The 27,566-nt window shown below is 44.2% G+C and overlaps 1 protein-coding gene across 6 annotated transcripts in view; it reads right to left on the bottom strand.

Moving 5' to 3' along the window:
* The window catches only part of TNIP2 (TNFAIP3 interacting protein 2), a 41,932-nt gene extending 20,218 nt beyond the window's left edge, over positions 1–21,714 (bottom strand). For 3 of the 6 annotated variants that reach the window (XM_036853618.1, XM_036853619.1, XM_036853617.1), the window contains exon 1: positions 21,313–21,713. In XM_036853618.1, the coding sequence (XP_036709513.1) occupies positions 21,313–21,591 (279 nt within the window). In that variant the 5' untranslated portion in view covers positions 21,592–21,713. Of the gene's footprint in view, positions 1–21,312 lie in introns of all 6 variants that reach the window. The other 3 variants (XM_036853616.1, XM_036853614.1, XM_036853615.1) reach the window with 3 other exon arrangements.
* Positions 21,715–27,566: the final 5,852 nt, after the last annotated feature.

The following is a 27,566-nucleotide window of genomic DNA, read 5'->3' as shown; positions in this document are numbered from 1 at the left end:
TTCCCTGGTGGCGCAGTGGTTAAGAATCTGCCTGCCAATGCAGGGGACATGGGTTCAAGCCTTGGTCCGGGAAGATCCCACATGCCGCAGAGCAACTAAGCTCGTGCGCCACAACTACTGAGCCTGTGCTCTAGAGCCTGTGAGCCACAACTACTGAGCCCACGCGCCTAGAGCCCGTGCTCCACAACAAGAGAAGCCACAGCAATGAGAAGCCTGTGCACCGCAATGAAGACACAACACAGCCATAAATAAATAAGAAATAATGGTTGAAAACTTCCCAAATGTGATGAAAGACATGAATCTAAACATCCAAGAAGCTCAATAAACTCCAAGTAAGATGAAGTCAAAAAGACCAAAACACATTATAATCAAACTTTAGAAAGCCAAAGATAAAAAGAGGAATCTTGAAAGAAGCAAGAGAAAAGCAACATATCACATAGAAGAGATCCTTAATACGATTATTAGCAGATTTCTCATCAGACACTTTGGAAGCCAGAGGCAGTGGGCCTATATATTCAAAGTGCTAAAAGAAAAAAAACAGCTGGGGACTTCCCTAGTGGTCCAGTGGTTAAGAATCTGCCTTCCAATGCAGGGGACGCAGGTTCGATCGCTGCTCAGGGGACTAAGATCCCACATGCCGTAGGGCAACTAAGCCCACGCACAGCAACTACTGAGCCCACGCACTCTAGAGCCCGCGTGCCACAACTGGACAGCCCATGTGCCACAACTACTGAGCCCACGCACTCTGGAGCCATGCACCACAACTAGGGAGAAGCCCACGTGCTGCAACTAGAGAAGCCCGCACGTCGCAACTAGAGAAGCCTGCACGTCACAACTAGAGAAGCCCACGCACCGCAACAAAAGATCCCACATGCTGCAACAAAGATCCCACGTGCTCCAACTAAGACCTGATGCAGCCAAATAAAATAAATAAATAAATAAATACTTTAAAAAAGAAAAAAACTGTCAACCAAGAATCCCATATCCAGCAAAACAGTCTTTCAAAAGCAAGGGAGAAATTAAGACATTCCCACATAAACCAAAGCTGAGGGAGTTTGTTACCACTAGACCTGCCCTGCAAGAAATGCTCAAGGGAGTCCTGTAGAGTGAAATGAAATGACACTAACTCAAAGGACAGTAACTCAACGCTATATGAAGAAATAAAGATGTCAATAAAGGTAAAGACATGGGCAATTATAAAAGCTAGTATTATTGTAACAACAGTTTATAACTTTTTTTTTGTTTTCCACATGATTTAAGAAACTAATATAAATATATATTTTTTTTAAATTATTAATCTACAAGTTAGTATTACTGTAATTTTGATTTGTAACTCCAAACGTTATTTCCTACATAATTTAGGAGACTAATGCATTTAAAAGATTAATTTATGTTTGAGGGCACACGATGTATGAAGATTTAATTCTGTGACATCAACAACCAAAAGGGGTGGGGTTTAGGTATAAGGGAGCAGGGGTTTTGTATGTTATTGAACTTAAGCTGGTATAAATTCAAGTTAGAGTGTTACAACTTTCGGATGTTAAACGTAAATCCCGTGGTAAACACAAAGAAAACAGTTACAGAATATACCCACAAAAAAATGAGACAGGAATTTAAATATTTCACAATTTAAAAAATCAAACATAAAAGATAGTAATGCAGAACATGAGAAACAAAAAAAGCTATAAGAGAAAAAAAAAGCTATAAGGCATACAGAAAACAAATAGCAAAATAACAAGTATTTCATCCATATCAGTAATTACTTTAAATGTAAATGGATTAAAATCTCCAATTAAAAGACAGAGATTGGCAGAATGGATAAAAGCATATGATCCAACTACATGCTATATACAAGAGACTCACTTTAGATTCAAAGACATATACAGATTGAAAGTAAAAGGATGGGGACTTCCCTGGTGGCGCAGTGGTTAAGAATCCTCCTGCCAATGCAGGGGACATGGGTTTGATCCCTGGTCTGGGAAGATCCCACATGCCATGGAGCAACTAAGCCCATGCACCACAACTATTGAGCCTAAGCTCTGAAGCCTACAAGCTGCAACTACTGAAGCCCGTGCACCTAGAGCCCATGCTCCACAACAAGAGAAGCCACCGCAGTGAGAAGGCCACACACTGCAACGAAGAGTAGCCCCTGCTCGCCATAACAAGAGAAAAGCCCACGTGCATTAATGAAGACCCAACGCAGCCAAAAATAAAATTTTAAAAATTAAAAAAAAAAGAAAGTAAAAGGATGGAAAAATATTTACATTCCATGCAATTAGTAACTAAAAGAGAACAGGAGTAGCTATACTAATATCAGATAAAATAGACTTTTTTTCAAAAAAGGCTACAAGAGACAAAAAAGGATGTTGTACATTAATAAAAGTTTTAATACAGCAAGAAAATATAACAATTATATACACTGATGCACCTAATAACAGACAAGCAAAATATATGAAGCAAAAACTGACAGAACTGAAGGGAGAAATAGACAATCCTACAATCGTAGCTGGAGACCTCAAAACCCTACTCTCAATGATAGAACAACCAAACACAATATACGTAAGGAAATAGAGAACTTAACACAATAAATCAACTAGGTCTAACAGACATCTACAGAACACTCTACCCAACAACAACACATTCTTCTCAAATGCACATGGGACATTTTCCAGGATAGACCATGTGTTAGGTTACACACTAAGTCTCAACAGATTTTAAAAGACTGACATCATACAAAGTATCTCCTCCCCAGCCACAACAGGATGAAGTCAGAAATCAACAACAGAAGTAAAACTGGAACATTCACAAAACTGTGGAAATTAAAAAACACATTCTTAAACCAATGGATCAAAGAAGAAATCACAAGGAAATTAGAAAATACTTAAAGGCAAATGAAAATGAAAACACAACATACCAAAACTTGCAGGATCCAGTGAAAGCAGTGTTAAGGGGGAAATCTAAAGATATAAAACTTGAGGTCCCCCGGCAAGACGGCGGAAGAGTAAGACGCGGAGATCACCTTCCTTCCCACAGATACAGTAGAAATACATCTACACGTGGAACTGCTCCTACAGAACACCCACTGAACGCTGGCAGAAGACGTCAGACCTCCCAAAAGGCAAGAAAATCCCCACGTACTTGGGTAGGCCAAAAGAAAAAAGAAATAACAGAGACAAAAGAATAGGGACAGGACCTGCACCAGTGGGAGGGAGCTGTGAAGGAGAAAAGGTTTCCACACACTAGGAAGCCCCTTTGCGGGCGGAGGCTGCAGGTGGCAGAGGGGGGAAGCTTCGGAGCCACGGAGGAGAGCGCAGCCACAGTGGGGCGGAGGGCAAAGCGGAGAGATTCCCGCACAGAGGATAGGTGCCGACCAGCACTCACCAGCCCGAGAGGCTTGTCTGCTCACCCGCCGGGGCGGGCAGGGCTGGGAGCTGAGGCTCGGGCTTCGGTCGGATCGCAGGGAGAGGACTGGGGTTGGCAGTGTGAACACAGCCTGAAGGGACTAGTGCGCCACAGCTAGCCGGGAGGGAGTCCGGGAAAAAGTCTGCAGCTGCCGAAGAGGCAAGAGACTTTTTCTTGCCTCTTTGTTTCGCGGCGCGCAAGGAGAGGGGATTCAGAGCGCCGCCTAAACGAGCTCCAGAGACAGGCGCGAGCCGCGGCTATCAGCACGGATCCCACAGCAACAGGGGCGCAGAGGGAAAAATGGAGAGATTCCCGCACAGAGGCTCGGCGCCGAGCAGCGCTCACCAGCCCGAGAGGCTTGTCTGCTCACCCGCCGGGGTGGGCGGGGGCTGGGAGCTGAGGCTCGGGCTTCGGTCGGATCGCAGGGAGAGGACTGGGGTTGGCGGCGTGAACACAGCCTGAAGGGGTTAGCGCACCACAGCTAGCCGGGAGAGAGTGTGGAAAAAAGTCTGCAGCTGCCGAAGAGGCAAGAGACTTTTTCTTGCCTCTTTGTTTCGCGGCGCGCAAGGAGAGGGGATTCAGAGCGCCGCCTAAACGAACTCCAGAGACGGGCGCGAGCCGCGGCTATCAGCGCGGACCCCAGAGACGGGCATGAGACGCTAAGTCTGCTGCTGCCGCCACCAAGAAGCCTGTGTGCGAGCACAGGTCACTCTCCACACCGTCCCTCCCAGGAGCTGGTGCAGCCCGCCACGGCCAGGCTCCCGTGATCCGGGGACAACTTCTCCGGGAGAACGCAGGGCACGCCTCAGGCTGCTGCAACGTCACGACGCCTCTGCCGCCGCAGGCTCCCCCCGCATCCCTACCACTCCCTCCCCCCGGCCTGAGTGAGCCAGAGCCCCCTAGTCAGCTGCTCCTTTAACCCCGTTCTGTCTGGGCAGGGAACAGATGCCCTCAGGCGACCTACATGCAGAGGCGGGTCCAAATCCAAAGCTGAACCCCCGGAGCTGTACGAACAAAGAAGAGAAAGGGAAATCTCTCCCAGCAGCCTCAGAAGCAGTGGATTAAAGCTCCACAAACAACTTGATGTGCCTGCATCTGTTGAATACCTGAATAGACAACGAATCATCCCAAATTCAGGAGGTGGACTTTGGGAGCAGGATATATTAATTTTTCCCCTTTTCCTTTTTTTGTGAGTGTATATGTGTATGCTTCTGGGTGAAATTTGTCTGTATAGCTTTGCTTTAACCATTAGTCCTAAGGTTAGGTCCGTCCTTTTTTTTTACCTAAAAAAATTTATTTTTCCTAATAAATGTTTTCTTAATAATTTTTTCCTTATTTTCTATTTTTAAAAATTAAAAAAAAAATTTTAATAAGTTTTTTCATATTTTTATTTTAAAAAATTAAAAAATTTTTTCTTAATAAATTTTTTCTTAATAATTTTTTTCTTATTTTTATTATAAAAAATTAATAAATCTATTTTTAAAAATTAAAAAAAATTTTCTTAATAAATTTATTCTTAATAATTTTTTTCTTATTTTTTATTGTAATAGCTTTATTTTATTTTATTTTATCCTCTTTCTTTCTTTCTATATTTTCTCCCTTTTATTCTGAGCCGTGTGGATGAAAGGCTCTTGGTGCTCCAGCCAGGCATCAGGGCTGTGCCTCTGAGGTGGGAGAGCCAACTTCAGGACACTGGTCCACAAGAGACCTCCCAGCTCCACGTAATACCAAACGGCGAAAATCTCTGAGAGATCTCCATCTCAACATCAAGACCCAGCTTCACTCAACGACCAGCAAGCTACAGTGCTGGACACCCTATGCCAAACAACTAGCAAGACAGGAACACAGCCCCATCCATTAGCAGAGAGGCTGCCTAAAATCATAATAAGGCCACAGACACCCCAAAACACACCACCAGACGTGGACGTGCCCACCAGAAAGACAAGACCCAACCTCATCCACCAGAACACAGGCACTAGTCCCCTCCACCAGGAAGCCTACACAACCCACTGAACCAACCTTACCCACTGGGGACAGATACCAAAAACAACGGGAACTACGAACCTGCAGCCTGTGAAAAGGAGACCCCAAACACAGTAAGATAAGCAAAATGAGAAGACAAAAAAACACACAGCAGGTGAAGGAGCAGGGTCAAAACACACCAGACCTAACAAATGAAGAGGAAATAGGCAGTCCACCTGAAAAAGAATTCAGAATAATGATAGTAAAGATGATCCAAAATCTTGGAAATAGAATAGACAAAATGCAAGAAACATTTAACAAGGACATAGAAGAACTAAAGAGGAACCAAGCAACGATGAAAAACACAATAAATGAAATTAAAAATACTCTAGACGGGATCAATAGCAGAATAACTGAGGCAGAAGAACAGATAAGTGACCTGGAAGATAAAATAGTGGAAATAACTACTGCAGAGCAGAATAAAGAAAAAAGAATGAAAAGAACTAAGGACAGTCTCAGAGACCTCTGGGACAACATTAAACGCACCAACATTCGAATTATAGGGGTCCCAGAAGAAGAAGAGAAAAAGAAAGGGACGGAGAAAATATTTGAAGAGATTATAGTTGAAAACTTCCCTAATACGGGAAAGGAAATAGTTAATCAAGTCCTGGAAGCACAGAGAGTCCCATACAGGATAAATCCAAGGAGAAACACGCCAAGACACATATTAATCAAACTATCAAAAATTAAATATAAAGAAAACATATTAAAAGCAGCAAGGGAAAAACAACAAATAACACACAAGGGAATCCCCATAAGGTTAACAGCTGATCTTTCAGCAGAAACTCTGCAAGCCAGAAGGGAGTGGCAGGATATACTTAAAGTGATGAAGGAGAAAAACCTACAACCAAGGTTACTCTACCCAGCAAGGATCTCATTCAGATTTGATGGAGAAATTAAAACCTTTACAGACAAGCAAAAGCTGAGAGAGTTCAGCACCACCAAACCAGCTTTACAACAAATGCTAAAGGAACTTCTCTAGGCAAGAAACACAAGAGAAGGAAAACACCTACAATAACAAACCCAAAATATTTAAGAAAATGGGAATAGGAACATACATATTGATAATTACCTTAAATGTAAACGGATTAAATGCTCCCACCAAAAGACACAGGCTGGCTGAATGGATACAAAAACAAGACCCATATATATGCTGTCTACAAGAGACCCACTTCAGACCTAGAGGCACATACAGACTGAAAGTGAGGGGATGGAAAAAGATATTCCATGCAAATGGAAATCAAAAAAAAGCTGGAGTAGCAATTCTCATATCAGACAAAATAGACTTTAAAATAAAGACTATTACAAGAGACCAAGAAGGACACTATATAATGATCAAGGGATCGATCCAAGAGGAAGGTATAACAATTGTAAATATTTATGCACCCAACATAGGAGCACCTCAATACATAAGGCAAATACTAACAGCCATAAAAGGGGAAATTGACAGTAACACAATCATAGTAGGGGACTTTAACACCCCACTTTCACCAATGGACAGATCATCCAAAATGAAAATAAATAAGGAAACACAAGCTTTAAATGATACATTAAACAATATGGACTTAATTGATATTTATAGGACATTCCACCCAAAAACAACAGAATACACATTTTTCTCAAGTGCTCATGGAACATTCTCCAGGATCATATCTTGGGTCACAAATCAAGCCTTGGTAAATTTAAGAAAATTGAAATCGTATCAAGTATCTTTTCCGACCACAACGCTATGAGACTAGATATCAATTACAGGAAAAGATCTGTAAAAAATACAAACACATGGAGGCTACACAATACACTACTTAATAACGAAGTGATCACTGAAGAAATCAAAGGGGAAATCAAAAAATACCTAGAAACAAATGACAATGGAGACAAGACGACCCAAAACCTATGGGATGCAGCAAAAGCAGTGCTAAGAGGGAAGTTTATAGCAATACAAGCCTACATCAAGAAACAGGAAACATCTCAAATAAACAACCTAATCTTGCACCTAAAGCAATTAGAGAAAGAAGAACAAAAAAACCCCAAAGCTAGCAGAAGGAAAGAGATCATAAAGATCAGATCAGAAATAAATGAAAAAGAAATGAAGGAAACAATAGCAAAAATCAATGAAACTAAAAGCTGGTTCTTTGAGAAGATAAACAAAATTGATAAACCATTAGCCAGACTCATCAAGAGAAAAAGGGAGAAGACTCAGATCAATAGAATTAGAAATGAAAAGGGAGAAGTAACAACTGACACTGAAGAAATACAAAGGATCATGAGAGATTACTACAAGCAACTATATGCCAATAAAATGGACAACCTGGAAAAAATGGACAAATTCTTAGAAATGCACAACCTGCCGAGACTGAACCAGGAAGAAATAGAAAATATGAACAGACCAATCACAAGCACTGAAATTGAAACTGTGATTAAAAATCTTCCAACAAACAAAAGCCCAGGACCAGATGGCTTCACAGGTGAATTCTATCAAACATTTAGAGAAGAGCTAACACCTATCCTTCTCAAACTCTTCCAAAATATTGCAGAGGGAGGAACACTCCCAAACTCATTCTACGAGGCCACCATCACCCTGATACCAAAACCAGACAAAGATGTCACAAAGAAAGAAAACTACAGGCCGATATCACTGATGAACACAGATGCAAAAATCCTCAACAAAATACTAGCAAACAGAATCCAACAGCACATTAAAAGGATTATACACCATGATCAAGTGGGGTTTATTCCAGGAATGCAAGGATACTTCAATATACGCAAATCAATCAATGTGATACACCATATTAACAAACTGAAGGAGAAAAACCATATAATCATCTCAATAGATGCAGAGAAAGCTTCTGACAAAATTCAACACCCATTTATGATAAAAGCCCTGCAGAAAGTAGGCATAGAGGGAACTTTCCTCAACATAATAAAGGCCATATATGACAAACCCACAGCCAACATTGTCCTCAATGGTGAAAAACTGAAACCATTTCCACTAAGATCAGGAACAAGACAAGGTTGCCCACTCTCACCACTATTATTCAACATAGTTTTGGAAGTGTTAGCCACAGCAATCAGAGAAGACAAAGAAATAAAAGGAATCCAAATCGGAAAAGAAGAAGTAAAGCTGTCACTGTTTGCAGATGACATGATACTCTACATAGAGAATCCTAAAGATGCTACCAGAAAACTACTAGAGCTAATCAATGAATTTGGTAAAATAGCAGGATATAAAATTAGTGCACAGAAATCTCTTGCATTCCTATATACTAATGATGAAAAATCTGAAAGTGAAATTAAGAAAACACTCCCGTTTACCATTGCAACAAAAAGAATAAAATAGGAACAAACCTACCTAAGGAGACAAAAGACCTGTATGCAGAAAATTACAGGACACTGATGAAAGAAATTAAAGAGGATACAAATAGATGGAGAGATATACCATGTTCTTGGATTGGAAGAATCAACATTGTGAAAATGACTCTACTACCCAAAGCAATCTACAGATTCAATGCAATCCCTATCAAACTACCACTGGCATTTTTCACAGAACTAGAACAAAAAATTTCACAATTTGTATGGAAACACAAAAGACCCCGAATAGCCAAAGCAATCTTGAGAATGAAAAATGGAGCTGGAGGAATCAGGCTCCCTGATTTCAGACTATATTACAAAGCTACAGTAATGAAGACAGTTTGGTACTGGCACAAAAACAGAAATATAGATCAATGGAACAGGATAGAAAGCCCAGAGATAAACCCATGCTCATATGGTCACCTTATCTTTGATAAAGGAGGCAAGCATATACAGTGGAGAAAAGACAGCCTCTTCAATAAGTGGTGCTGGGAAAATTGGACAGGTACATGTAAAAGTATGAAATTAGAACACTCCCTGACACCATACACAAAAATAAACTCAAAATGGATTAAAGACCTAAGTGTAAGGCCAGACACTATCAAACTCTTAGAGGAAATCATAGGCAGAACACTCTATGACATAAATCACAGCAAGATCCTTTTTGACCCAGCTCCTAGAGAAATGGAAATAAAAACACAAATAAACAAATGGGACCTAATGAAACTGAAAAGCTTTTGCACAGCAAAGGAAACCATAAACAAGACCAAAACACAACCCTCAGAATGGGAGAAAATATTTGCAAATGAAGCAACTGACAAAGGATTAATCTCCAAGATTTACAAGCAGCTCATGCAGCTCAATAACAAAAAAACAAACAACCCAATCCAAAAATGGGCAGAAGACCTAAATAGACATTTCTCCAAAGAAGATATACAGATTGCCAACAGACACATGAAAGAATGCTCAACATCATTAATCATTAGAGAAATGCAAATCAAAACTACAATGAGGTATCATCTCACACTGGTCAGAATGGCCATCATCAAAAAATCTAGAAACAATAAATGCTGGAGAGGGTGTGGAGAAAAGGGAACCCTCTTGCACTGTTGGTCCGAATGTAAATTGATACAGCCACTATGGAGAACAGTATGGAGGTTCCTTAAAAAACTAAAAATAGAACTACCATACGACCCAGCAATCCCACTACTGGGCATATACCCTGAGAAAACCATAATTCAAAAAGAGTCATGTACCAAAATGTTCATTGCAGCTCTATTTACAATAGCCAGGACATGGAAGCAACCTAAGTGTCCATCATCGGATGAATGGATAAAGAAGATGTGGCACATATATACAATGGAATATTACTCAGCCATAAAAAGAAATGAAATGGAGGTATTTGTAATGAGGTGGATGGAGTTAGAGTCTGTCATACAGAGTGAAGTAAGTCAGAAAGAGAAAAACAAATACAGTATGCTAACACATATATATGGAATCTAAGGGAAAAAAAAAAGGTCATGAAGAACCTAGTGGCAAGACAGGAATAAAGACACAGACCTACTAGAGAATGGACTTGAGGATATGGGGAGGGGGAGGGGTGAGATGTGACAGGGTGAGAGAGTGTCATGGACATATATACACTACCAAATGTAAAATAGATAGCTAGTGGGAAGCAGCCGCATAGCACAGGGAGATCAGCTCGGTGCTTTGTGACCACCTAGAGGGGTGGGATAGGGAGGGTGGGAGGGAGGGAGATGCAAGAGGGAAGAGATATGGGAACATATGTACATGTATAACTGATTCACTTTGTTATAAAGCAGAAACTAACACACCACTTTAAAGCAATTATACTTCAATAAAGATGTTTAAAAAAATAAAAATAAAGATATAAAACTTACATTTAAAAACAAGAAAAATCTCCAATCAACAACCTAACTTTACAACTTAAGGAACTAGAAAAAGAAGAAAAAACTAAACTCAAAGCTAGCAAAAGGGAGGAAGACTAAAGATTTGAGCAGAGACAAATGAAATAGAGAACAGAAAAACTATTACAGAAATCAATGAAACCAAAAGTTGGTTCTTCAAAAAGATCAGCAAAATGGAGAAACCTTTAGCTAGACAGACTACGAAAAGAAAGAAGATTCAAATTACTAAAATCAGAAATGCAAGTAGAGGGAATTCCCTGGTCCAGCGGTTAGGACTCCACGTTTTCACTGCCCAGGGCCCGGGTTCAGTCCCTGGTCAGGGAACTAAAATCCCACAAGCCACGTGGCATGGCAAAAAAAAAAAAAGAAAGAAAGAAAGAAAAAGAAATGCAAGTAGAGACATTACTGGCAATTCTACAAAAATAAAAATGATTATAAAATGAGTACTATGAACAACTGTACACCAGCAAATTGGATAACCTGGATGAAACAAATTCTTAGAAACATAACACCTACCAAGACCAAATCACAGAGAAACAGAAAAACTGAAAAGACCTCTAACTAGTAAGGCAATTGAATCAGTAATTAAAAATCTCCCAACAACAAGTCCTGGAACTGATGGCTTCACCGGTGAATTCTATCAAACATTTAAAGAAGAATTAATACCAATTCTTCCTAAGCTGTTGCAAAAAAACTGAAGAGGAAGGAACACTTCCTAACTCATTCTATGAGGCCAGCATTACCATGATACCAATGCCAGACAAAGACACTACAACAAAACTACAGACCAATATCCCTTATGAATGTTGATGCAAAAATTCTCAATGAAATACTAGCAGGCAAAATTCAATGGCATATTAAAAAGATTATACACCATGAACAAGTGGGATTTTTTTCACAGACTGCAAGGGTGGTTAAGCATACAAAACATGATCAATGGATGTTAACTAGACTTATTGCGGTAGTCATTTCACAATATATACAAATATTGAATCATTGTGCTGTACACTTAAAACTAATATAATGTTATATGTCAATTATATCTAAAGGAAAAAAAAAGCAGTTGACACTATGATACCGGTGTTCTGATTTGGAGACTTAAATTGGCTTAGTTCCATACTTATACTATGTTCAGTATTTCCCCATCACACATCCCTCCATCACTTTTACAACTTGCTTCAAGGAGTGATCATTTATGTCCATGTATGATTCCACAATTTGAGGGCAAGAATTGGATATTGATCATCTTTGCATTCCCCTAGCCTACTGGAAAATAGAATGTGCAATTAACAACTTTATAAGGTAGTAAAGGCCATCATAATTTGCCCCCAATCTAATTTTATAGCCACTTCCTGTGTTATTCTCTACGCACTCTTCACTCTAATTACACTGAATTAACACTGCTATAGATTAACACTGCTACTGGTGCAACCCTGATAATGTACACATCATTGTGAAATGAATGTACTATACTTCTTGGGAGAAATGGAAAAACATAACCCATGATGCCTGCTTATACATACTCCCCTTACATACAGAACACGCCCAATAAATGCAAGCTCAGTAAATAAACACCTGAGTGGCTATGGTAGATGACATTCACATCTTCTGAGTCCCAATTATGTGCATGAGATTATTATATATATATATACATATATACATGTTAAATCATGTGTTCCTTACAAGAGAAAACTCACAATATCCCATATATCTGTTCTATGTCATATTTTCCACAAAGGCAATTGATTATTTCTCCAATGTCTATTTTCTCAACTAAAATATAAGCTTCATAAAGATAGGAATCTGCCTTTCTCAATCCTTTCTGCATTTCCAGGGCCTATTAAAACATCTGGCACACAATAGGCATTCAACAAACAACTATTGGCCAAATGAATGAATAAATAGTCCTATGAGCTAGGTATTATTACTTCAGTTTTGCTGATGACAAAACTAGAACACTAAATGACTTGCCCAAATTAACATGGCTAAGAAAGTGGCAGAACCAGATTTAAGTGCACAGTTTTTCAACATTCAATGTAATATCTGCTTTTCATTGGTGCCTAATAAAGAGCCAGTTTTGTTGCCCAAAGTAGTTTTACAAATCCCTGTGAACTTCTCACAAGAAAATTTTAGCAAGCTTCATCATGGTTTCTTCTTAAAGATAGCGAAAAGGTAATACTAAATACGTGACTAAGGTTATCCTTGGCTTTTTAAAAGAATAAGAGGTGCAGCATATTTATCTTCTGGGCAGCCGTGTAGAAGGTTCAGAGACCAGTTTTAGCAAAGTGACTAGGCAATTCTTGAGCATCAGTTTTGTTATGTATGATAGGCCTTGAATTATTTCCATCTGTACTTTGGTTCTACTTTCTATATGTTGCAAATTGATCATGTTCTTGACATTTCTAACTTTATCACTAGAGTCTCACTTATAATATCTGAAGACAATTAGATAATTGTTGATAAATATCTAGTAAACAATAATGATATGAGAATGAGGCCTTTTGAGGGACATGAAGCACAATTACGTGTTTGATGTTTGTTTTCTATGACTCAGCATCAATCCCTTGGAATGAAATGAAAATGATATTATTAAACTTTTCTAATCAGAAAATTTTTCACCAGATTTGTTCCACATAGATTTAGGTAATATACTACTCTGCTGTGGTTAAGTTCACAAACATATTTCATCAAAAAAGAAAAAAGGAAGGAAGGGAGGAAGGGAGGTATTGTTTGGTGTAATACACTACATTAATAGAATGAAGGGGGAAAAACACATGATCATATCAATTGATGCAGAAAGGCATTTGACAAAATTCAACACTTTTTCATAATAAAAACACACAACAAACTAGGAACAGAAGTAAACTACCTCCACATAACAAAAGCCATATGAAAATCCCACAGCAAGTATCATACCCCATGGTAGAAGACTGAAAGCTTTTCCTCTAAGATCAAGAACAAGACAAGGGGAACTTCCACTGGCAGGGGCATGGGTTCAATCCCTGGTCAGGGAACTAAGATCCTGCATGGCGCGGCTGGGAAAAAAAAAGAACGAAGAAAGGATATTGGCTTTCATCACTTCTATTCAACATAGTCCTGTAAGTTCTAGCCAAAGCAATTAGGCAAGAAAAAGAAAACACATCCAAATAAGAAAGGAAGTAAAATGTTATCTGTTTACAGATGATATGCTCTTACATGTAGAAAACTCTTAAGATTACACACACACACACACACACACACAAACACACACATAAACCTGCTGGAGAGAATAAATGAATTCAGCAACTGAGCAGGATACAAATCAACACATGAAAAACAGTTGTATTTCTATACACTAACAATGAAGAATCTGCAAAAGAAATTACAAAAACAATTCTACTTACAATAGCATCAAAAAGAATAAAATACTTAGGAATTAATTTAATCAAGGAAGTGAAAGACTCGTACAATGGGAACTATGAAATACTACTAAAAGAAATTAAAGAAGACATAAATAAATAGAAACATATCCCATGTTCACAGATTGGAAAACTTAATATTGTTAAGATGTCAATATTATTCAAAGTGATCTACAAAGTCAATGCAATCCCTATCAAAATCCCAGGGAATTCTCTGGTGGTCCAGTGGTTAGGACTTGGCGTTTTCACTGCCATGGCCCAGGTTCAATCCCTGGTTGGGAACTAAGATCCCACAAGCTGTGCAGTGCAGCCAAAAAAAAAAAAAACCCAAAAAACAAAAACAAAACAAAATCCCAATTTTTTTTTTTTTTGCAGAAATAGAAGAACTCATCCTAAAATTCATATGGAATCTCAAGGGACCCCAAATAGCCAAAACAATCTTAGAAGAAAAAAAAACAAAGAAAAGAACAAAGCTGAAGGACTCACATTTCCTAATTTCAAAACTTCTACAAAGCCACAGTAATCAAAACACTGTGGCACTGACATAAAGACAAACATACAGACCAAAGAGACAGAGTAGAGAGCCCAGAAATAAACCCTTGCATAGACAGTCAAATGGTTTTGACAAGGGTACTAAGACGATTCAATGGGGAAAGGACAGTCTTTTTTAAAAATGGTGCTGGGAAAACTGGATATCCACATGCAAAAGAATGAAGTTGGACCCTTATCTAAACCATACATGAAAATTACCTCAAAATGGATCAAAGACTTAAATGTAAGACCTAAAACTATAAAACTCCTAGAAGAAACATAGGGCAAAAGCTTCATAACACAGGACTTGGCAGTGATTTCTTGGATATGGCACCCAAGGCACAGGTAACAAAAGAAAAAATAGACAAATTGGAAATTTTTTAATGAAAATTAAAATGAAAATTTTAAAATTTTGCAAATCAAAAGACAAGTAAAAGTAAAAAAGGCAACCTACAGAATGAGATAAAATATTTCCAAATCATATATCTGATAAGAATTAGTATCCAGAATGTAGAGTACTCATAAAATTCAACAACAAAATAACCCAATTCAAAAATGGGCAAAGGACTTGACATTACTTCAGAGAAGATATACAAATGGCCAATAAGCATATGAATTGATGCTCAACTTCACTAATCATTATAGGGAATTGCAAATCAAAACTACAATCATTTTGTACTAAATTACCATACACCCATTAGGATGCCTACTATCAAAAACACAGAAAATAACAATATTGGTGAAGACGTGGAGAAATTTGAACCCTTGTGCACTGTCGGTGGGAATGTAAAGTGGTACAGCCATTGTGGAAAAACAGAATGGAAGTCTCTCAAAAAATTAAAAATAGAATTATTATATAATCCAGCAATTCCACTTCTGGGTATATACCCAAAAGAATTGAAAGCAGGATCTTGAAGAGATATTTGCACACCTATGTTCATAGCAGCAGTGATATTCATAAGAGCTAAAACATGGAAGCAACCCAAGTGTCCATCAACAGATGAGTAGATAAGCAAAATGTGGTATATACCTATAATGGAGTAGTATTCAGCCTTAAAAAGGAAGGAAATTTTGACACATGTTACAATACGGATGAACCTTGAGGACATCATGCTAAGTGAAATAAAGCAGTCACAAAAAGACAAATACTGCGTTATTCTACTTATAGGAGGTATCTACAGTAGTCAAAATCACAGAGACAGAAAGTAAAATGGTGGTTGCCGGTGGGGGGGGGGGGGAGGGGGCGGGAGGGGACAAAGTAGGGCGGTGGGGAATTATGTTTAATGGTATAGAGTTTCAGTTGTACAAGATCAAAAGAGGTATAGCGATAGAGGGTAAAAAAAAACACACACACAATACACACACACACACACACACACAACCTAATAAAACCTACTGTAAAGAGTGTATGCTGTTCCACTTACAGAGAGCATGGCAGAATAGGGAAAGAAAAGCCACAAGCTGCTATATCAGGACCAGGCGGGGTCCATGAGGCTAGTCCCCAAGGCAGTGATGAGATGGGTCTGAGCAGTTACAGCCTGCACAACGAATCAGTGCCATCATTCCAGAAAGTCTCAACTGGAAGAGCTTTGCGGAGTCATCCATCCAGGCCTCATGTTACAAATAAGTCAAGGTCTTGAGTCCCACTGTGGTGGCAAAAAAGACCAGAATTCTCAAGACTGATCTGGTCTCATCACACACTGGCTACAGCTTGGCCACAGATTCACTGGTCACCTGGAAGTCCATCCACACCTGTGAGCCTCAGCATCCTCTTTGGGAGCCCTCAGTCCTCACCAATCCAGGGTCCCTGCTCCTAACCAGCTGGCTGACATGGCCACTGATGAGACCAACCTGTTGACCAATTCCTCTCATTGTTTTCACTCTGCACAGCTACTTCAGTGAATCCAGGGCCTCTGGGAGGTGATAAACCTCTCCAATCTTCCCCAGGTTCTCTGACCAACCCCAGAAAGATGTAGGGGTAAGCAACAAATATATAATTGCATAAGATACCAGATCATTAAATTGCTCCTGAAATAATTTAAAATCCTAAAACAAAACCTACATTGAGGGACTTCCCTGGTGGTGCAGTGGTTAGGAATCTGCCTGCCAACACAGGGGACACGGGTTCGAGCCCTAGTCCGGGAAGATCCCAAATGCCGCAGAGCAACTAAGCCCATGCACCACAACTACTGAGCCAGTGCTCTGGAGCCCATGAGCCACAACTACTGAAGCCTGCACGCTCTAGGGCCCACATGCCGCAACTACCAAACCCACATGCTGCAACTACTGAGGCCCGCACTCCTAGACCCCATGCTCCGCAACAAGAGAGGCCACTGCAATGAGAAGCCTGCGCACCGCAACAAAGAGTAGCCCCCGCTCGCCACAACTAGAGAAAGCCCGCGCGCAGCAACAAAGACCCAACGCAGACAAAAAAAAAAACATACACTGAAAGGACCAGTAGTACTAGGATTACAGACCTGACTCTTTCTGGGTTTTGGTTAGAGGCTCTGGGGCCACAGGATGCTGGGGACACATGTCAACTGAGCACCAGTGGCCAGCAGACTGCAAGCAGAGTCCCGTTCTGGGTAGGATGTGCTCTGGTCCCCAGTCTACACTCATCTATGGCTCCTGGTGTCCATGACACTAAGATCAGTGGTGCAGACCAGGTGACTTCCTTCTGCCCTGGTGAGTAATAATCCACCTTCCCCAGGAAAAGGGAGAGAGCTGGAGTGAGGAAGACATCTGGCTTCTAAAGGCGTTTAAAATGATGCAGGTATGAAAATATTGACATGATATTAAGTAAAACTGTACAGACAGCATGAACTCAAACATGCCAAGTATATACCTACCCTATAGTTAAAGGAAAGACAGGGAAGAGGCATGCCAAGAGATTATCCCCTGTGGTCATCCCTCTGTGGTGGGATTGTGGTGGTTATTTTATTCTTTATTCTTTCCTCTATTTTTTCAGATATTCAAAATTACTTTTACTTGAATTTTTTTCAGATATTTTTCAGATATTCAAAATTACTTTTATTAAAAGAAAAAAAGGCATGTCTCTTTCTCACTCTAAAATCCGGCTGCAGAGTCAAGCCTGGAAGTGAAAATTGTCTTTTGCAGGCCTAATTTCTTTCCTGGGAAAACCCAGATAATAGCTATGTACCAAATGGGATAATAGACCAGAGTTCACCAAAATGTGTGGGGCACTTCCGAACTGTTGTAGAAAAATACTATTACTCTCGCTCCTGATCTGGGTGTTTAATATTTCACACAGATAGACATAATATCGCTGACAAGGATATGAAGGAGGAAAAGTTAAGGATTTAAGTCTATTATCAGACACTCTGGCAGGCTCCCACTCTGCCATCACTCCCAGCAGAGCAGAAGTGTTACTACTGAAAGATACATTCACAGCTAGGGCTAAGAGAGATCCAGAACATAACTATGGTTCATATGGCCCTGAACCCAACACAACACAAACACACCCAAGAACCCAACTCAGACACACACACCAGGAGCCTATACGCATGTCCTACACACACACACCCAGGCCCAATGTCTGCGCACACAATGCAGAACTCAACATGAACACACACATACACAGAACCTTCCAGGTGCACACACGCTCCAAATACAAATAACGTGCACACTCATCCCTAAGACCCAACACAGGCGCACACCCCTCAGAAAGGTACACACACCTTTCAGACCCAGCATGGACACACACGCACCCCCAAGAGCCCAATGCAGGCACTCGCACTCTTCAAAACCCAGCACAGCAACAGACCCTTCAGAGCTGATCATGCACACACATCCTTCAGGGCCCAAAGTGGGCACAAACTGAATACCCGACACAGGAGCACACACCCCTCAGCACCCAATTCAAGCGCTCACACACCTCATATACCACCCAGGTACACACGCCACAACCCAACACAGACACACACCCCTCAGACCCGACACAGGACCACACACTCCTCAGAACCCAATTCAAGCGCTCACACACCTCATATACCACCCAGGTGCACACGCCACAACCCAACACAGACACACACCCCTCAGACCCGACACAGGAGCAAACATTCCCCTCCTACCCAACATGGGAGCAGACCCCTCTGAACTCAACGGGTACACAACCATCAGTTTTAACACCAGCACACACACAACCCTCAAAACCATCAGAGACAGACAACCTTCAGAACCCAACACACATACACACCTCTCAGAGTCCAAACAGGCACACATACCCCTCAGAACTCAAAATAGGCATGCACACACACACACACACACACACACACACACACACACACCCCACTCAGAACCCGACATGGAGGCACATACCCCTCAGAAACCAGCCCGGGCACACGCTCCTCAGACTCATATGGGAACACACTACTCAGAACCCAACACATGCAGACGCCCTTCAGAATGAACACACACACACACCCTCAACACCCAACACAGACACACCACTGAGAACCATCAGACACGTAACCCACAGACACAACATGAACGCACACACCCCTGAGAACAAGGACTCCACTCCTCAGAACCAACACGGCACACTTTCCTCAACCGAACACGGACGCAAAAACTTGCGATCCAATACGTGCAACACACACTCAGACACGACACAGGCACACACTCATCAACCCAACACAGAGACACGCACCCCTCAGATCCAACACAGGCGCACACACGCCTCAGGACCAACACGGCACACTTTCCTCAACCGAACACGGACGCAAAATCTTGAGATCCAATATGTGCAACACACACTCAGACACGACACAGGCACACACTCATCAACCCAACACAGAGACACGCACCTCTCAGATCCAACACAGGCACACACACGCCTCAGAACCAATACGAACAAATACCCTTTATACCAAAAGTGGGCACACACCACTCAGAACCCAACTAGGAAACACAATCCTCTGTGCCAACAAGCACACATATCCCTCAGACCCACCATGAACACACACCCATCAGAACCAACACAGACACACAACCCACAGACCCTAGTCAAACACACACACACACTCCTCAGACTCCAACACACACAAACATACCTCAAAACCAACACAAACACATACCCCTTAGAATTAACATGGACACACATAACCCTCAAATGCAACACAGGCACACAGCCCTCAGAACCAAAATGAGCACATAACCCTCAGAATCAACACATACACACACCCCTCAACACAACTGGGGAAACACACCCTTCAGAACCCACCATGGAAGCAGACGCAGCCCTGGACTCTACACAGGGGCACACACACAACTCAGACCCAATAGGGATAAACACATCCGGAATCAACACAGACACACACCACTCAGACCCAATACAGACGCACACCCTTTCGAATCCATACAAGCACAAACACCTCTCCGAATTGAACACGGGAAGACACAGCCCTCAGACCTAACATGGGAGTAGATCACTCAGAAACCGATATGACACACACCCAGGAACCAACGCGGACACAACCACCCTTAGATCTAGGTGCACAACCCCCTGGAACAGAAACGGGCATATACACCCTCCAGAACCCAACTCAGAAACACACACTCGTCAGAACCAACACAGAAATACACAGCCTTCAGAACCAAAACAGACAGGTACGCCCCTGAGAACCAACGATGACAAAACAAGCCTCACACCCACACAGGCACACACATCCCTCAGAACCCAACATGGGCCCACACAACACTCAGAACTCAACACAAACGCACATCCTTCAGAACCAACACAAACACATGTCCCTCAGAACCAACACGGACAGACACAACCCTCAGAAGCCAACGAGGGAGCAGACCCCTCTACGTAACCCAAACACACAACCCTCAGAACCAACATGACACACAACCCTTCACTAACACAAGTGCACAGACCCCTTAGAACCCAAGAGAGGTGCAAGCATACCCTAGAACCCAACACGGGCACACGCGCTCCTCAGAACCCTCATGGACACACAACCCGCAGACCCTGCATAGGCACACATACCCCTCAGAAGCCAGCACACAAATGCACACCCCCGAAATAACACAGACACACGCAACACTAAGAACCCAACATGGTCGCACCCAGCCCTCAGACCCAACGTTGGAGCGGACACACCCTTCATAACCAATATGGACACACACCCCTCAGACCCAACGTGGTAACACCGCACACACACCCCTCAGGTTCAACTCGACACACCTCCCTTATAACCGGAACGGACGAACACCCCTCAGAACCGACAGGGTCACACACACCTCTCAGCACCCGAGTCAGCGATACACACCCCTTCAAACGCAACACGGTCAGACCCCTCAAAACCCAACAGGCACACACCCCTCAGACCCGACACAAGCGCACAACCCCGTCGGAACTCAAACAGGCAGACACAGCCCTCAGAGCCAACGCGGCAGCAGACGCCTCGGAACACAACCCAGACACACACCCTCAGAACCCGACACGACGCACAGCCCTCACGCCTAACGCGGCGCGCACCCGCCCAGAGCCCCCCAGACGCAAACCGCTCAGACCCAACCAGACCGCACAGCCCTCACGCCCGACGGGCGCACACGCTCCGGGGACACGGCGGGCACGCGGCCCGCGCGCCGAGGAAGCGTGGCTCGCGCGGCCCCCTGGCGGCCCCTCCGCCGCCTGCGCCCTCTCCGCCCCGCACCTGGCGCAGCGCGGCCTCCGCGGCGCCGCCGTCCCGCTGCCGCAGCTGCTCCCGGAAGCGCGCCACCTGCTCCAGCAGCGCGTCCACGAGCGACGGCGCCGTGTCCCCCTCGAGCGCGGCCAGACGGGCGCGGAGGCGCGCTATGAGGACGTCCCGGGCGGCCAGCTGGTCCTGCAGGCGCCTCAGCCGCTGCCCCGCCTCGTGGTACAGGCCGCAGAGCGCGGCAGCGGCTCGCGGGGCGCCCTCCCGCCCGCCGGACCCCGCGTTCCCAGACGACATGGCTCCGGGCCTGGCCGGGAGGGCACGGGCCGCCGGCAACTTCCGCGCCGGGCCTGGGCGGGAGGCCCACCTTCCCGGAACTTTTCCCGGCGCGCCCCGCCCCCCGCGGAGATCCCGGGCCCGCCCCCCTGCCGAAAGGCCAGGCCCCGCCCCCGCGCCCCCGGAGAGCTTGGCCCCGCCCCCCGCCGAGAGGCCAGGCCCTGCCCGCCGCCGGGAGCGTGGCCCCGCCCCAGTCCTATCCCGCCCGGGGCCCGCGGCCTCTCCGCCCGCGGGTGACTGGCCTGTCCCACCCGCCCCATCGCCTCGCGTCGGGGAGCTTTCGGAGACTCGGGCCCGGGCGAGGAGAGGGGTCAAACGGCCTGCGATGTAGTTACTGATGGAAGGGAAAGAAGGGGCCAAAGACGACCCCAAGTGTTAGCCCCGAGCGTGGGTCCGAATCCCCGGGCTGCAGGCCGGCTGGCCACACCGAGCACCAGGAAAACGGCGACCTTCCACGAGCTGAGCCCAGCGAGGTGCTGAGCATGCTCTGACCCCGCATCCCCTCTCTAAGGTCGCAAGAAGTATTCTTAGGGCAGAAGGCAGGAGGGAGCTGGCCCTTTCCCGTCCTCGTTTCTCCATCCCTTTCCTTCCCCCCAGCTCCCCAGACCAACTCCGAGGGGTTTTCCGTGGCTCCACGGCTATTTTCTTTTTCAAAGTCTGAGTGTCCTCGGCAATGATCCCCAAGCACACCTGTGATCTTTCAAAGGTTCCCTCCCACAGGCTCCTCTGCCGGCCCCTGCCCAGAGCTGCCCTGCTCGCCAGGTCCCCTGAGAGCAGCATGGCGTGTTTTCCCCTTTTTGTAACCCATACCCAAGCTTGGGCTGAGCCCGGGGAGACACCCACAGGCTGGTAGAATCAGACAAGTATAAGCGAAGCCAGCTCACACTTCCTCCGCTGCAGAGGGAAGGTCAAAGACAGTTGCCCTGCTTACCCCATAGGTGTGCTGTGGGGATTAGAGGATGGAGTGCAGAGTGCCTGCCCCTTCGAGCCCACAGTCCACGTGACTAAGGTTAGGAACGACACACTCTTGTTGGCTGGAGCGGTGATGGAGAAAACCAAGTAGCACTGGCCCCAGAGCTGTTAGAGATAGGTGAGTCGTCATTGCTATTGATGTAAGTGTAACCTCCCACATGTCACTCAACTGCCCTTGAACCTGGTTCTCACCTGTAAAATGGGCATCCCAGTCTCTCATCTAACATTCTGGGGGTCACACGTACTTCGAAATTCAGAATCTTTGGATTTGATATAGGTACATATAATTGGGGTAGCCAGCATCCAGAAAGGATCCCACTCCTGGGATTCACGCTCTTGTGATTTCACCCTCTGACACACTGAATAGGGCTGACCTGTGTAAGCACCAGGATATTGCAGAAATGATGGAGTGATTTCTGCAGCTGGGTCACAAAAGACATTGCCTCGCCCTCTCTTAGATCATTCCCTCTGGGGGGAAGCCACCCATCGTATCGTGAAGACACTCAAGTAGCCCTGTGAAGAGGTCCATGTGATGAGGACATGAGACTTCATGCAGGTAGCCAGCATCAACTTGCCTGCCATAGTAATTGAGCTACCTTGGGACCACATCCTACACCCCCAACACGCATCTTAACTGTGACCTCATGGGAAACCCTGGGCCAGAACCACCCAGCTCAGCTACTTCCACATTCCTGGCCCACAGAAGCTGTCTGACATAATAAATGTTTATTGTTTTAAGCTGCTGACATTTGGAGTCGTTTTTTACACAGCAATAGACAACCAGCAAATAGTATATTGCTCAGTGCTCCCACGGGGGCATTGGACAGCACCCCAAAACCAGATACATTAACATTGCTGCAAAGACAGGATGACCATTCAAACTAAGTGAGATAAAGACCATGAAAAGCCTTATAGCTGTTCAAGTCAGATGTCGCACCCAGTTTAAGAAAAACATTTTGGGTTTCTGAGCTTTTTGGATTTCAGAATTATGGATGAGGGATGGCAGAATTCCAACATCTGCCTTACAGGGCATTGTGAGGATTCAATAAGTTAACGTAGGAAGTACCCAACATGCTTGTGCCTTCAACTAATATCCAGGGACTGAATCAGGCACGGGGTTCATGGGCAAACATTCTAGTGGCGGAGACAGACCTCCCTTCAAAAAAAAAAAAAAATTACAAGATAAGGAAACTTTGTATAGGAAAGAAAAGGGGTAAAAATTCTTTAAGAAAACAAATAAAAGGGACTTCCCTGGTGGTCCAGTGGTTAAGAATCCGCCTTCCAATGCAGGGGACACGTGTTCAATCCCTGGTCTGGGAACTAAGATCCCACATGCCCCAGGGCAACTAAGCCTGCGTGCTGCAGCTACTGAGCCCCCGTGCTCTAGAGCCTGTGCACCACAACTAGAGAGAAGCCTGCGCTCCGCAACAAAGAGCCCACATGCCACAACAAAGATCCCACGTGCTGCAACTAAGACCCAATGCAGCCAAATCAATCAATCAATCAATCAATTTTTTTTTTAAAGTAAGCAAAGGGACTTCCCTGGTGGTGCAGTGGTTAAGAATCTGCCTGCCAATGCAGGGGACACAGGTTCAATCCCTGGTCCGGGAAGATCCCACATGCCACAGAGCAACTAAGCCCGTGCGCCACAACTACTGAGCCTGAGTGCCACAACTACTGAAGCCCGCGTGCCTAGAGCCCGTGCTCCGCAACAAGAGAAGCCACCACAATGAGAAGCCTGGGCACCGCAACGAAGAGTAGCCCCTGCTTGCCGCGACTAGAGAAAGCCCGTGCACAGCTACAAAGACCCAATGCAGCTGAGAATAAATTAAATAAATAATTTTTTTTTTAAAGTAAGCAAATAAGAGGCTTAGGAAGAGAAACAGGAGGATGGGACAGAAACAGAGAGGAGGGGACTCTCAGCTGCAACCAGAAGGCTGAGAAGGAGCCCGCACAGAATTGAGTCAGTGGGTCCTGAGCAGAGGGAGGACACATGAGTCGGCCTGGCGGGGAGCGCCGGGGCTGATGCCCTAGACTGTGGCCTAGGGTGGGCAGGGAGGGGGTAGGGGCCAGATCTGGAGGGGTCAGGCCCTACATAGAGGTTGGTCTTATTCTAAGAACAGTGAGAACCACGGGGTTTCCTGCAGAGGTGACCAGGAAGGAGGGAGAGGGGTGAAAAGTACAGGAAGAGACTGCGGATGGGTTGCTTCTTCAACTCTGGTTCCTCCCCTGATGGAAAACTACTAAATCTAAATTCCTCCAAAGGTCTCCCTCCCCTGGCGTCTTACTTTGTGTCCTATCGGGGCCTGAGGCCTTTTCCTGGCCACCTTTTCCCCTTTGTCTGGACATTGGGACTTCAGCCCTTGCTGTGATCAGTCTCTGGAAGCAGCTGTGCCAAGAAGCAGGTGGTGGAGGGGCCAGGGGCCTCCCCAGGAGCCAAGCCCATCCACTGAATAGTAGCCAGTGAGGTTGACCCCTGGCACACCTATGCCAGCAACCACCCACACACATGCATGTACCTGCTGTCATGTTCCCCTACCCAGCTCTTCCCTTCTATGGGTCCCAAGGTATTCACAATGCAAAGTTCCCAGTTGTAGGAAAGTGAACGGATTAGTCAATTCAGGCTGCCATAACAAAATGCCACAGACAGGGAGACTTAAACAACAGGCATTCATTTTCTCACAGTCCTGGAAGTTGGAAGTTCAAGGTGCCAGCAGGTTTGGTCTCTCCTGAGGCCTCTCTCCTTGGCTTGCAGACAGCTGCCTTCTTGCTGTGTCCTCACATGGCCTCTTCTCTGTGCACATCCCCAGTGTCTCTCTTCTTACAAGGACACCAGTCCTATGGGATTAGGACCCACCCTTATGACCTCATTTAACCTTAATTACCTCTGTAAAGGCCATATATCCAAATACAGTCACAGTGGGGGTTAGGGCTTCAACATATGAATTTGGGGCAGGGGTGGGGGACACAATTCAGTCCCTAACAGAGAGGGTGCTGCTGAGTAGCACAAAGGTTTTTTTAATAAGTTATCTGACATATGAAGGTACGTCCCCTCCGCCCTCGGAAGAGGTGGAACACAGAGAAGGACTACGGGACAGAGGGTGGTCCTGGAGAGCCTGGGCGGAGCCCATTCCAGCTCCTGTATGGTCCTACCATACCTGCCATGGCAAATGGAACAACAAGCAAACCTCAGTCTCCCAAGTGTCTCCACGCCTTCCCAGCCAAGACGGCACAAACGATGTGCTGTTCCACTGGGTACTCTTTTTACCGTTTGCTTTTGTGTGTGATGTCCTTGGTTCTGGTGCACTGGAGCATTAGAAAGAGCACCAGGTTGAGGAAAGAGTCCTCACTTCTAGGGACAGCTTGGCCACTGCCCACCATTCTTACCCTCTCTGTGAGCTGGCCTCCCAATCCAGCCACTTTCTCTGACCCTCTCCCACTCCTCACCTGCTACCCAGGTTCTCCTACGTCCAGAACCAAATCCACTGTCCTTACTCACATAACCTGAGACAAAGATACGAGAAGCCTGCTCCACAGAGGGACCCAGAGTGAAGCTGGGTGGGAGCTGATACAGGGAGCACTGGATTTCCACATCCTGCAGCTCTGCGGTGTTTGGATTTGTCCAGCAAAGCGTCAACTCTGCAGGTTTGTTGTGTTCAAACCCTGTTCACTCCAAAGAAAAAACTGGCCCCCCCTTTTTTTAAACAACAAAATATATTTTACTTAAAAATTACCCACCAAGAAATTTTCTTTTGTACATCAGAAGGAATAGATTAATTACTGTTAACTTAAAACAATAAAAGTCAGTTATTTTTACCAGTAAAATGGGTTTACTCATGAGCAGCAAAGAATTGCAATTCAGGATATGCAACTATGGCAAACCACATGCAAATCTAGTAAAACAAAAGAGAGGACACTCTTTTATAGAGGAGAAGGGGAAGTTGGGAGGGGCTGTTCTAAACAAGCAGTCCATTGGAGGAAACTGGGAGTTCAAAGTAAAGTGAATTTTCATTGGCTGAATTGTGACAGCCTCTCAGTAGCTGAGGTGTTGCCAGGTGAGGAGAAAATCTTTCTTCCTCCTGCCTGCAGTAGAAAAACAGTGTCACTTCCTGCCAGAGACGCAAGCTAAGCCTCTTTCTGTTGGGTTCTGTACATTCACAGCTTGTTTTGTTATGCTTTGCTTTACTGCACTTTGCAGATATTGCACTTTTTACAAATTGAAGGTATGTGGCAACCCTGTATTGAACAAGTCTATCAGCACCACTTTTCCAACATTATTTTTTTAGATAGAATGCTATTGCACACTTAATAGACTATAATTAGTGTAAATGGAATTTTATATGCACTGGGAAACCAAAACATTCATGTTACTCACTTTATTGTGCTATATGCTTTATTGCAGTGGTCTGGAACCAAACTCACAATATCTCCTAGGTCTGCCTGTATTGATGTTAAGTGTTACGTGTGTGAGAGCTTCCCCTTCTGTCTTCCTGACTCCATTTTAGTAAGTTTCATTTTATTAATTTTCACCACTTCCCCCCTTTGATCAAGATCTTTCTCTGAAAGCATGGCTGATCAGGAATCAGGGTTTTGGACTTTGCACCACAACTACTGAAGCCCGCATGCCTAGAGCCCGTGCTCCACAACAAGAGAAGCCACCGCAATGAGAACCACGCGCACTGCAACAAAGAGTAGCCCTGCTCGCCGCAACTAGAGAAAGCCCTGTCAGCTCACAGCAATGAAGACCCAACACAGCCAAAAATAAATAAAATAAATTAAAAAAAAAAAAGAATCAGGGTTTTTGTTTGCTTTTTACCAACATTCAGTGGCCTTTTGTCCATTGATACCAGGAGGAAGGACCTTTCCTGGTGTTGTGTCCCATGTAGGAGTGCACAGATTGGAAACCTACTGTGGTTACATTTTAGTAACAAGGATGGGTAGGACAGAGATCTCTCAGGCATTTC

Source organism: Balaenoptera musculus, chromosome 5, assembly GCF_009873245.2.
Source record: "Balaenoptera musculus isolate JJ_BM4_2016_0621 chromosome 5, mBalMus1.pri.v3, whole genome shotgun sequence".
In the NCBI taxonomy this organism is placed as follows: domain Eukaryota; kingdom Metazoa; phylum Chordata; class Mammalia; order Artiodactyla; family Balaenopteridae; genus Balaenoptera; species Balaenoptera musculus.
Note: the sequence above shows the minus strand (reverse complement) of the source record. Positions and strands in the feature narration are given on the sequence as shown.